Genomic DNA, 13,776 nt, shown 5'->3' with positions numbered 1-13,776 from the left:
CCAGGATGGTCTCCATCTCCTGACCTCGTGATCCGCCCATCTCGGCCTCCCAAAGTGCTGGGATTACAGGCTTGAGCCACCGCGCCCGGCCGAAAACAGCATTTTTTAAAAACTCATCTGTGATTCTATTTTTCACTTTACCTACTTTCAATTTAGTTACCTTACTGCTTTCATGTTCCTTTTTGAATGATTATAAAATTTTAAATGAAAAATATAATACAAATAAATCTATAAAACAAAACAAAATACCTGTTTTTCTCTTCTTTTTTGTTTGCAATTTACAGCATATTTTATATACCTTATGTTATTTTTGGTCTTTCCAAAATCAAGGTAGTATACATATTCTTTTTTGGCCAAAAAAGTGACCCCCAAAGTGGCGATCCCTGAACTTAATCCTGGTCTAGTGCTCTTCTATTTGCACCAGACAAATTGGAATATTCTGAATGTTTTAGAAAGGTCAAACTAAAGGAATTAAACTCTACTTTGAAAACCCTTTAAAGTAATTCTATCAAAGAATTCTCTAAATGACAGTAAATATGTTGAAATTGATGAAAAGTATGCTTTCCTACACATTTAATTCTGAATTCTAGAGTATTTTTATTGTAATTGTAATAAAATTTGTTGATGGCAAATAATTTCTTATTTATCACACAAATTAACAGCATATCACTTGGTGAACATTCTACACAGAAGCAATTTGGATAGAATTAATTCATTTACATTTAGTAGCCTAGAAGATTTATTTTACCTGTTTAAATGTGAGACATTGCCAAAATTACAGCAGACAACTACAGAGAAGAATAAACCATAACCTTAATATGGGAAGCTTATTTTCATTTTCAAACAAAGTAACAGATAATGTTCTCACACTATTTAAAATGGATATTACTTACAGCTGCATCTGCAAAGGTCTCTTCATAAAACACTAGCATCAGAGCAAACTGTACAACTGTGTATATCTTTAATAGCTGAGATGCGGATGATGAGAAGCGAACATCTTTCCCAGTGACCTAGGTAGACAAGAAAGAACCATTTCCTTTATATTGCTCCAGACTTATTTCTCTAACTGAAATCCACACTAAGAGAGATATTTGAAAAAATGTACTTGCTATTTTTTTTTTAAAGGCTGACATAATTTTTTAAAATAGAAACTTGTCTGTAAGTTAGGATACTTTTTTTCCCATTTTGAAAGCATGACAATTATGATGTAGTCTGCCTTAAAGAGCAGCATAAAAACTAATTCAGCAAAATGTGCAAATAATAAAGATAGTCAGAATGAATGGGATGGATCTTCCCTATTTGATAATATGTCCATGATCACATATGACGGCAAAAGCAAAGTAAAAGAAAAAACAGAAGGTGGCCGGACGCGGTGGCTCACACCTGTAATCCCAGCACTTTCTGAGGCCAAGGTGGGCGGATCACTTGAGGTCAAGAGTTCATGATCAGCCTGGCCAACATGGTGAAACCCCATCTCTAGTAATAACACAAAAATTAGCTGGGCGTGGTGGCATGCACCTGTAATCCCAGCTACTTGGGAGGCTGAGGCAGAAGAGCTGCTTGAACCCAGTAGGCAGAGGTTGCAGTGAGCCAGGACTGCATGACTGCACTCCAACCTGGAGATGGGGGACAGTCCCCCAAAAAAAAAAAAACCAAAAACACACACACAGGGAGACAAGGTAATCTTGGCAGTGTAGGTAATCATACTTCAAAGAAAAATACTATTTTATTGGAAACAACTTTTGTAAAGTTATTTATTTGAAACTTTAGAAAAGTTATTTCCAATAAACTACATTTTTACTCTAGCATTTGAGTTTCCCCAAAATGCTACACATCTATTTTTTTAATGCAGACTCCAGGACTCATATAACTTTAAAAACAGTATTCACTTTGAGTTATCTACTGACAAAAAGAAAAACAATAAATGGATCATAGCAAACAGGTTTTCGGAGTTTAAATATAAAAATTATTTCACCTATATCAAGTTGGTGGATGTTACACTACTAATTATGAACATAAACAAAAGTGTCTGGGAAACTTATTCCAGGCGGCTTTGGTAACTGAATGAGAAAATGTCATTACTTAGATTAGGATTTTTTCAAAATAGTAATATTTAAATAAAACCTCTTATTTTGTTTTATTTCCTTGAAACATCACAGGCTAATTTTATACACATAGTATCATCCTTGAAATTAAGAGTAGTTTAGTCTTCCTATTGTTTCTGCATTACTATACATAACATTTATTTGATAAGAAATCACAACTTATATTCTAAATGATTAAAAAGAAACTTCTCTTTCTTTTTCAGAAGAGTAATTCTGGGTGAAAACTGAGTTTTTCATTTGGGTTCCTCTATTTTAAAGATCTATCTTTTTTTGTTTTTGGTTTTCAATGTGGTTTCTGCATTTAATTCTTCTACTCTACTATAAAATGAATATAGCTATGGTTTGACCCAAAATCCATACTGTCTTGATGTGACTTTAGATACATCTGTTCTGGGGGCCTCATTTCTTTGTGAGTGGACTTAAGATTAGACTGACTCATTCCTAAGGTTGCCTCCATCTCTAGTGTTCTAGGACTCTGTGTCTGAGCCGCTTGTATTTGTGAAGTTATGCTCTACACAAAGAAAGGCATTCAAGTGGATATGAAAACCAGCCTCTGTAGCTCTGCTCCACAATCTGGGCTCCCAGGCAAAAGGCAGTGTTCACCTGGGAGAAGGTACTCCTTTAATTGGCACATAGTTGGTGGACACTCACTAAGTTATGCACGACAGGACTGCATCTGACCGGGGGAACATCTTTTTACAGATTTGCATGAAAATAGCATATGTACAGGCTGGCTGTAGACCTGACAATATGAGACTAATCTTCACCATCTCCAATTCTGTGAACTCTATTTACCTCTGGAATTTCTTCACTTAGACCAAGTCTTGGTTTGCCTGGACCCCATCCTGGTCCTTTAAATATGACAGACAACTTATTGAAGAATCCAGGTGTGGCCCAGAATGTAGTCCATATGTAAAATAAGTGATGGAACTAGAAAGAATAAAAAAGGGCTTATTTCAAATAAGATAAATAGGACAGAAAGAATAAATACCAAAGATTATGTATATTTTTTATTGTTCAAGGTAATTTACATATATTAAAACATACGTTATGCATGATTAGAGCAACAGAAATTAATGTGTAATTGCATTCTGTGCTGTAATCTATTCTATGTACTGTGTACCATTAAGTGTGTTTCTGTCAGTATTTCTGAAGTTCAATAAAATTGTAATTTTGAAATGTAAAATCAGGGCAATCGTTTAGACAATCAGCAAAGTAGAAAAAAATGAGTTAAAAGGCTTTGCTTCCAATAGAATTAACTAGCACCCTGTGCACTCAACATCCCTCCCTAAGGACACCTTTTCTTTCTTTCTTTTTCTTCAAGACAGAGTCTCACTCTGTTGCCCAGGCTGGAGTGCAGTGGAGCGACTTTGACTCACTGCAACCTCTGCCTCCCGGGGTTCAAGTGATTCTCCTGCCTCAGCCTCCTGAGTAGCTGGAATTACAGGCACATGCCACCATTCCAGGCTAATTTTTGTATTTTTAATGGCGACGGAGTCTCACCACGTTGGCCAGACTGGTTTTGAACTTCTGACCTCATGATCCACCTGCCTTGGCCTCTCAAAGTGTTGGGATTACAGGCCTGAGCAACCACGCCTGGCCGATGACACCTTTTCTAAGTGTTGCTCAATGGATACAAAAGTTGAACATGGAAACATATAAAGATTGAATATCTGTTTAAAATTTTAAAATATAAATCTTTACTATATTGTGTTACAGACAACACATATTCATAAAAATACACTAAGTAGTTTGTGATACTAGACTTCTGAGTATTAAATAGTCCGTGTTCTGTAATTAGAGATCGAAAAGTTTGCTAATTGAGGCAAAAATTCCCTTTAAGTAGCATAACAGGAATCCCACATTCTTTAAATATCGTGCATTTGACATGGATAGAAGTTAAAAGTGGCCAGGCACTGTGGCTCACGCCTGTAATCCCAGCACTTTGGGAGGCTGAGGCGGGCGGATCACAAGGTCAGGAGATCAAGACCATCCTGGCAAACACGGTGAAACCCCATCTCTACTAAAAACACACACAAAAAATTAGCCGGGCGTGGTGGCGGGCGCCTGTAGTCCCAGCTTCTCGGGAGACTGAGGCAGGAAAATGGTCGTGTGAACCCAGGAGGCGGCGGAGCTTGTAGCGAGCAGGGATCGTGCCACTGCACTCCAGCCTGGGTGATAGAGCGAGACTTCGTCTCAAAAAAAAAAAAAAAAAAAAAAAAAAAAAGAAGTTAAAAGTGTGCCCACATGTGATAGGTGTACAATAAAGGTTTGCTATTTATGACATATATATGATCATAATGCACCAAGAGACTAAAAAGACTCCTAGAGGTTGAGCATCAGCTATAGACTCTAGAGACGAATTCTATGATAATTATAGAAATAAATTAATGGAGAAAGAAGTTTTGGCTTTATCAGAATTTGTGATTTTGCTAGTATTTTCATTGTGTTTTGAATGAGTTGAACCATTAAGATTACAAAAAATAACTTAAGAATTTATTAAAATATCATAATAAGGAATCTGAAGCAATTAAGAAATAATTTAGAACCATTTATGCCTAATGTTCCATTATTGGAACGCTAAGCATGTGGGAGTTATTTATATCCTACTACTCAAGGTCATCGCCAAGGTCTAATTGGAAAAATTCAAAAAATTGCAAGCTCAGGCATAAATGGTTAATGGAAGAGATCTGAGGAATAGGTAAATGATAGGCGGAAACTTCACCTGGGGCTTTGCAATAATAATGATACAGAAAACTAATGTGCTTATAAGTTATAATGTACATTAATATACTTATCTGTTTTTTAATTTTGGAAACTGACTACAGTTTTTTTCTATCATTCTGGACACAAGCCATGAAAAATACATGGTAATGTTTTAAATGAAAATATTGATTTTCACTTATTTATTTCCCAGTGCTCTGAAAATGTGCGATACCAAAGGAGGGCAAGGTGAATTATTTATGCCTAATAATAAGGAAAACAAACAAACAAACAAAACCCTATGTCTGTTGGAAGTCATCCTAAGTTGCCTTGATGCCTCTGCAGAATAGGTGAGAAATTTACCTGTATATAAAGGAATGGAGGTGAAAATAAGTGAATGTTGTTGTAAGTTCAAGTATTCCTAATTATCACAACTTGCCGGCTTGACATTTCTGACAATATAAGTGAACATGTAAAACACTAAACCTTAGACCCACTTGTGACAATTACAATGCTGAAGGAAATGTGAGGGGAAAGACCTGGAGAATTGAACCTAACACGGTTTCAGCAGCTGTCGATACCATAAATACCTGTGATTTTCTGACCACCGTTCCTTTCAAAATACTAATCATCCCACTATTTGTGCAGCTCTTATTGTATTTAATGTTCACTTTCTCATTCTGTCTCAGTTATAAACCCCCTTTTTCTCAGCAAGGCTGTACACTCCCAAAGCCTTGCCTCTGAAAGAAATCACCCACCAACCAGCAGCACTGGCATCATATAGGTGCTTGTTTAGAAACACAGAATCTTGGAACAGACCACAAAACTACTGAACAGAATCTGCATTTTAGTAGGATCCTCTGATTCACATGCACATTAAGTTTATAAAATTCTGCCCTAGAGGATAGAGATGAAGTTATCTATCTCTTTTTTAATGACTGCAATGAGACCACTCCTATATGAAGAAAAGGTAGCTTTCAATGTACTCTTTCTCAATTGGTTTTATTTACACAAAGCTTATTATTAAGAAAGGATCCAAAATATTTGCTTATATTCTCCTGAGAGATGGATCATATTCTTAGTAAGTCTAATCAAGATAGAGACACAGAGAGAAATGCCACGTAGTTGAGAAGAAAGAAGAGAGATAATTACCTTTCTTCTTTTGGTGTACGAGGAGATAAAAATACCTTTCACCGAACAACTGAAGGCAATCTGTTACGGCCTTTTATATAAAGAGGCAGCACAGTGTATAGGTTAAATTGAATTCAGCCAGTCTTGGGCTTAGCTTTCAACCCACCTTGGTTAAGCTTACAGCTAACAAGTTTTGTAATTTTGGGTGAATTATTTAAATTCTGGGAACCTTGGTTTCCTCCACCAGAAAATGGGAATGAAAAGAGCCACTGCTTTATAAGGTTTTAGTAATAGCTACATTAAACATTTTTCTGCTGCACTGTTAGCAGTGCACATGGTAGAAGCCCAATAGACGTCAACAATTTTGTTATTTCAACTTTCACTGAAACTCAAAGTAGTCTGGAAAAGCTGACCCAACATGAGCCAGTAATTTCCTCACTTACCGAATGTTGTAACCAGTCCCCTGAACAGAGCTGTCATTGACCAACCTCTTCAGCTTTTCAAGTATTCTTATCTTTTTCTCATTTACGAGTGCCTAACCCCAGGAGTATTTGTGGTGGTCTGACTCTGACAGATCGGAGCTTCACAGACATTCCTGATTTCTCTAGTGCCAACCATTGAGACCAATGAACAACCAGTACCACATGTCTAACAGAAAACTGGTCCAGTCCGACAAGTCTTAGCAAGTGAGGTAATGCACAGACTTAACCAATCTGTAATAGTTCCTGACACTTGGGTCCAAGAAGAGTAACGCAAAGCCCTCATGTTGAATTTCTAACCAGAGTCATGCACCCTGGAAACAAATATTTTTCTTACTGTGGGTTCAGCCTTAATTATACATGTTACTATTGCTCCTACTGAATACATGAATATATTTCAAGTCCATTCTGAGAAAGGATATGTTTAGAAGCCACTTTCTTTGTCATTCTAGGCAGTAGACATATTTGAAAATTAGTTATTTTAAAATATATTTTGCCTGATTTGATTCAAACTTTTGTTTGTGTGATAGAGTTATATCTAAATTTTTTATAGTTAAAAACTTTTTTTCAGGTTAGTATAATATACTATCACTTTTCAACACCTGATTTTTCTCTTAACTGTAAGATTTATGAAATGATATAAATACAGAAAAAATAAAAAACAAGTATGTTACCTGCACTCTGATTGGTTCAAATGTATTAATGGGATGTGTTAAGCCATATACAACTTTTTCATTTTCTGCTTCAAATGTCCCTGGAAGATAAATATTCAGGATATGAGATTTGGCTTCCTGTAATTGAGGGAGATGATTTACTTTTTTGATTTTAATATGTTTTACTTACCAAAAATTCTATCCCAAATAATGAGAACACCAGCAAAATTTTTGTCTATGCAATAACGATTTCTGCCTATGAGACAAAATATTAGAAAATATTTTTTTCAGAAAACTAGTTATGCTTTTTGAGATACCTTCATCTTGTTTTTAGAACATATTCATAAAATTCAGATTTAAGCAAGAGTATAATTTCCCTGGAAATGTCTTCTCATTTACAACATCAGATTTTATTCTCTAATAAAGGAATTTTTATTTTTATTTTTCAGTTAATTATACTAAAAAGGGGAAGTGTTTTCTTAAAGCTGTATGTATGTTTTCTTGTCACCATTTTTCAGTATAAAATGGAATAGATGTAAATAATTTTTTCAGGACCATTAAATAAAAATTAAGAATGAAATGATATCAAAAATTACAAATAAGAAATAAAATAAGGAAACAATGTATGTAAATGTGTTTTTATTTTAAATTTTTGATAAGATGTCTCTCTATCCCTTTTCTCTGCATCTGTTTCAGGAAGGAAATTTTCTACTTAGAGTGAGACTTGACTAGTTTTTTTAAGATCATAAAAGCCATAGTAAAAAATAAACTACCCTTAATTTTTTCAAAACTCATATCATATATATTTTCCTACTGCCAAATAATCAAATTATAATGTAAATAACTGGTTATTATTTATTTAATACATTTTTTATAAAACTTAAGTAGACATGATGATATCCATATGACTGTAAATCTAAAGAAAAAGAATAATTAATTAACCAAACCACAACCCCAAGAAACTCAACTATCCTGAGTTCCCATTCCTTTTCCTGATTTCCATGTATGCAACTGCACATTTGAATGCACAGATACAAGGAAAAATCTCCCATAGTGTAAAAGTAGAGATAGATTGGCTGAACAGATGCAGACACTGTTGCTATATACATGGTTTATATAATGGTTCTGAATTAGTAAGGAAGAATTTTGCCCCTTAAGGAACATTTGGCAATTTCTGGAGACATTATTGGTAGCCACACCTGGGAGGGGATACTAATGACATCTAATGGGTGGTGGCCAGTGAAGTTGCTAAATTTCCTACAGTGCACAGAACATCCTCCACAACAAAGAAGTATCTGTCTCAAAATGTCAACAGTGCTGAGGTTGGGAAACCCTGATATAAGCAGGTGGGAGTGTGGGAAAATGAAGTCAGAGGAAATAGCATCTGTTTCGTTTTGTAATGTGGACTTGTTCTTCTCGGCTCCTTCTATTTCCTTTTATAGGGAAGGAACTGCAAGTGTATAATCCCCTTGGCCTCTCCACTTCCTTACTAATTAGAGATGCTTCTTGACTTACAGAGAGGTTATGTCTCAATAAACCATCTAAATTGAAAAACATTGAAAGTCAAAAATGCTTTTAATCAGTGTGTGGTGACTCAGGCCTGCAATCCCAGCATTTTGGGAGTCCGAGGTGGGCGGATCACCTGAGGTCAGGGAGTGTGAGACCAGCCTGATCAACATGGTGAAACTCAGTCTCTACTAAAAATACAAAAATCAGCTGGGCTTGGAGGTGCGCACCTATAATCCCAGCTACTCAGGAGACTGAGGCAGAAGAATCGCTTGAACCCAGGAGGTGGAGCTTGCAGTGAGCCGAGATCGTGCCACTGCACTCCAGCCTGGGCGACAGAGTAAGACTCTGTCTCAAAAAAAGAAAAAAAAAAAAAAAGCTTTTAAATAAGCCTAATCTACTGAACATCATAGCTTAGCCTAGCCTGCCTTAAATGCGCTCAGAGCACTTATATCAGCCTGCAATCTTAGGCAAAAATCATCTAATACAAAGTCTATTTCATAAGAAAGTGTTGAATATCTCACATGGTTTATGGAATACGGTACCAAAAGTAAAAAAAATAGAACGGCTATATGGGTTCTCAAGGTATGGTTTCTACCGAACATGTATCACATTTGCATCATTGTGAAAGTGGAAAAATCAGAAGTCGAACCATCAGAAATCAGGGACTTTCTGTCCTCCCTGGAGTTGGAGAATGACTGTTGAGTTTCTAAGAGGAAGCCGCTTGTGCTCTCTGCCCTGGCCTCTCCTCCTGTGGAAGCCTGTGCTTCTGCTCGGCTCCCTGCCATAAACATAGGGCCCTGCCCTTCTTGGAAAGGCAGGGCTTCAGGGATTCAGGGTTGCTGAGGAAGACTAGAAACTTATAAAAACAGAACAATAGCATTTACTTACGTATTTATTTTACTGGCTTCCTTTGCTCAGTATTGTTTGTGAGAATTATTCATGTCGTTGCGTATAGCAATGGTGTGGGCATTTTCATTGTTATATCATTTTCCATTACATGTATGATATAAAATTTATCTGTTCTACTGCTGAAAAACATTTGAATTATTTCTGTTTTTTCTGTCACAAATAATGCTGATATGCACATTGCTCTGTAGGGCTCAGGGTACACAATGTGAACATTTTTGTTATTACTTAAGTTGGTGTCTTTAAACCTTAGGCACTAGCCACTTGGGATTTTCTCCTTGTCAGGGAAACACAGCTTATATTGAGATTGTTCAAGGCCTTAGGCAGGAAGGTTTATTGGGCTCTCCTTAAATCAAAACAGTTTTCAAGACCACTAACTTTCTGCCTGTAGATAGGAATGACCTTCAGCCCTGGGTTGAGGAATAGCCTTTGACAGAATCCTTTAAAACATAAAATGCGCATCTCCTCAGCTGGTTAAATCATTTTCTACTACAATGGAGCTAAGATTTAGGTAGAATGAAAAATCCAAAAGTCAGATAGATAAATCCCCCTACTCCACCCCACCAGTTCATACTTTGGAGATGAGGCTTGTACCAAAGAAGACAGAAAAGAATAAACTATATTTATTTGTAAAACATGTGCTGACTATATTGGGGGATTGTGATATGAAGTAAGGCAAATAATAATGTAATTTTTAAAGAAATTAAGAGGAAAAGAGAGAAGAAATAGAACTTCCTTACCATGATGAACCCTATGATGGCTAGGAGTATTAAGAATCAGTTCCAAAGGACCAAGGTTATTGATGACCTGTTTAAAACAGAAGGAATATTTATACATACAGTTATCATTAAATGTGTATTAGTATATAAATACTCACATTAGAAACTCACATAAATTAAGAGATACTGCAAGTTTCAGGGTTGGTATCAGAGAGTGGAAAAAAGTTCCTCTGAAATCTGGAATTCATATAAAGACAATAGTAATCTCAAAACTCTATTCTGAGAGGCAGCATGGTGAGTATGGTGTCATGGTTAAGAGCTAGACTTTCAGTTCAGCTTCAAGAATCTCCACTTATTACTGTGTGATCCTGGGGAAATGACTAGGTTTTCATATCTCAATTTTCTCATCTTTAAAATGGAAATAGTAACATATCTACATAATAATGTTGTTCTGAAGATTATTAATGTTACTGTATTACATACCACTATCACCAAAGCACAATTCCCTTAGGTTTCATGTTGTGTTACAGTTTTTGCCTTTCAACTATGGCTTTGATTATTTATGAGAGCAGGGTATTACTAGGAGAGTGAAAACACTGTGTTATGTTTCCTGGAGTTACTTCACCCTGTAATCAGCCATGCAGCAACAACTTAATATTGTATCAGTAATCTATTACATTAGGGTGATCCTACTCATTCAAATAGAATACTAAATCATCTCTTACCTTTCAAGGCATCGTCTACCATTACATCTTAGAGGTGCAATTCAAAGTCAAATATGTAAAAGGGCCTTTTTTCACAATTAAAGTTACTTCAGTATCTAGTGCCTTACTTTCTAATTAATTCTCACAACATTTCTTAGTAGGAATCCCCTAGTTCTGAGTCTATAAATTCTAAAAATCGTAGGAACCAGGTAGGTGTCATGAAAAAAGTACAGCAGCCCACATGTAAGACATTTGGTATGTTATATTAATAATATTGAACAACTTGAACATCCACCAACCATGGCAGATACCAAGATATTTTACTTTTCTTTATTCACAATCTAAACTGATTTGTTAGAGCCTACCAATGAGAAAATCAATACATTGTCATGATATTTTAAGACATGACTCACTTTTAGGGTTAGCTTCCATTTGCAGGACATATGAGGAATAAAGAAATGAATTAAATGATGCTAAAGGGAAAAATAGTCACTGACAATTATGATGACGCTGATATGAATTTGATAGTAAGTCAGTGCTGTGGGAAGAAATAGAGAGAGATGGGACTGTTTAAGATGAAAAAATATTTAAGACACATAACTAAATTTAGGGTGTACACCTTGTTTAGATATTGATTTGAACAAACCTAACATAAAATACATTTTATAGGCAATAAAGAAAAATGTATTATAAACAGGGTGTTATTAATAGATGATAGGAAAAATATTATTTTCATTGGGAGTTATAAAGGTATTGCCATTGTGTTAGAAGATGTGTTTGTTTAGAGTTGTATAACTGAAATATACATGAGAGGAGAACCAGATTTTGCTATGAAATATTTTGGCAATGAAAAAAGAAAGGAAAAAAAAGGATAACTGATGCAAATAAATCAAAATCTTGAGTTTTGAAACAAAATGATGGAGATATATAAATTTATTCTGTTATTCTCTAATTTTATGAATGTTGGAAAAAATTTAAGTTAAAAACTTAAACAGAACAAATTGCTAGTAATGTCCATAAATGCTCACTAAGCCAACTGGAAAAAAATAGATTGCTTAAGTCTCAGACATATTTCTAATTCAAAACTCTTTATCTAGCAGGGTTTAATTATTGTTTGGCAATCTCTGATTAAAACACCCAATTTACAGTTGCTCAATAAATGTGAACAGGTGGAGTGACCATACCATATTCAGCTTGTGGCATCGTGTACCCTCTTGAAATGGAAGCTGTGGCAATGTTGCCACATGTCAAAACTTATCCTTCTCTGGGACAGAGGCCATTGACATTACTCCATTAGGCACATTGTTTACCCACCTGAAAGAGACAGTTCTTGCCTCGCTCCCTGTTGCCCAGCTGCTAAAGGATTTCCAGTTTCCATTACAGAACAGAGAGAAACATTTGCATGCAAAAGAATGTATACTATATTTTATGTGTCAGTTTAGCTCTCCCTCCCTTCCTCCCTCCTCCCTTTTCCTTCCTTCCTTCCTTCCTTCCTTCCTTCCTTCCTTCCTTCCTTCCTTCCTTCCTTCCTTCATTCCTTTTTTCTTTTCTTCCCATCCCTCTCTCTCTCTCTGTCTTCCTTTTCTCTAAGGTCCTATCCACTATTTTTAAAGTTATTTCCATGAGAGATATATTTTGACCTCCAAACAGCAGAACTTTTGATTAATTCATACGATGGAGCTCATTTATATACCAAAGATTATCTGTGTTTTTAATTTCAGGAGTTTAAACTACCATGAATATATAGTTCTTATAAGAGAATACATTCCAATGAAATAAAACACAAGAAGCATTATCCCACAAATACACTGTTAATAACCAGGAATTGGGAAGAAGGTACAGATGAATAACCCTGTATTTGATTGGACTACATTGCTCTCTACTTGGTGAAAAACTATTTGTTAAGAAGAATGGTGAAGAATAGAGAACAAGAAAGTGGGGATCCTCAGCAGTCTGGACATTGAAATCTGATGCTTTGGTTGGGCTTTGTATCTATGGCAGAGAACCAGATGAGAAAGGATAAAACCATTTTACCCTTGTTTGTCCCTTTGGTGCCTAACATGTGTTACAAAAACAAACAACAAATGTGGGTGGAGAAGACTACACTGACCAGCTTCTGCTCCCCAGATGCATTTCTGATCCTAGGCCCTGGCGTGTGTGCAGCCAGATGTAAAGCCACACAAATGGTGAGTGCATGCAGATGACTGGAGCCTTGGCTGAGTGCACTATTTTTTTTAATGTCAAGCCCTTTTTTGCAGTGAAAATCTTTTGCTCCTGCAGGCTAAAGGATGGTGATATCAATATTGAAAGTTCCTTTTTAAAAAAATAGTTAAAAGCCAAGTACAACACAGTCAACCACAGATAAATTTCCTGGTAGTGCCTGTGAGTACCTTGGAGCTGGGGAAGACCACCTCTGAGTGAGAAATGATTCATCATTCCGACAGCCCAGTCAGAGTCTCTCATGTAAAAAACCCTTCCAATTCAAAGTCATGGAGAATTCATTAATATTTAATAAGGGTTGAGCATAACGACTTAATTATCGCCTACTTTTGCAAATTCAGCCATTTGGCAATTCGACGTCCAGCTTTGAATCACTTCCTGAAAATATGTTACTCTGGGAATAATTGTAGCAATTCTCATTTTTAGAAGTTATTTGTTTGTGTTATTTTTTAGACATAGATGCGTTTATTTAAATTATCAAATTTTAGGACATACAGAGGGCTTCAAAATAACATAGTCCAATACTTCATTATTTAAAAACACCCCATAAAACTGAAGCTCAGAGAGGTTAAACTACTAGTTTAAGTTTAATCAGGTTGGAATAAGCCCTAAACCCTTTCCGATTTCAGCTCATGAATCTTTCTACT

The 13,776-nt window shown here is 35.8% G+C and overlaps 1 protein-coding gene across 1 annotated transcript in view; it reads right to left on the bottom strand.

Moving 5' to 3' along the window:
- Positions 1-13,776, bottom strand: part of AGMO (alkylglycerol monooxygenase) — a 355,828-nt gene that overhangs the window by 184,862 nt on the left and 157,190 nt on the right. Inside the window, exons 6-10 of the mRNA XM_011983954.1 lie at positions 10,227-10,293; positions 7,262-7,327; positions 7,093-7,172; positions 2,901-3,035; positions 894-1,010 (exon numbers count right to left, since the gene is read on the bottom strand). Coding sequence (XP_011839344.1) covers positions 894-1,010; positions 2,901-3,035; positions 7,093-7,172; positions 7,262-7,327; positions 10,227-10,293 — 465 coding nt within the window. The remainder of the gene's footprint in view (positions 1-893; positions 1,011-2,900; positions 3,036-7,092; positions 7,173-7,261; positions 7,328-10,226; positions 10,294-13,776) is intronic.

Source organism: Mandrillus leucophaeus, unplaced genomic scaffold (assembly GCF_000951045.1).
Source record: "Mandrillus leucophaeus isolate KB7577 unplaced genomic scaffold, Mleu.le_1.0 Scaffold258, whole genome shotgun sequence".
Taxonomy (NCBI): Eukaryota; Metazoa; Chordata; class Mammalia; order Primates; family Cercopithecidae; genus Mandrillus; species Mandrillus leucophaeus.
The sequence above is the reverse complement of the archived record's forward strand: the minus strand, read 5'-3'. Positions and strand labels throughout refer to the sequence as shown.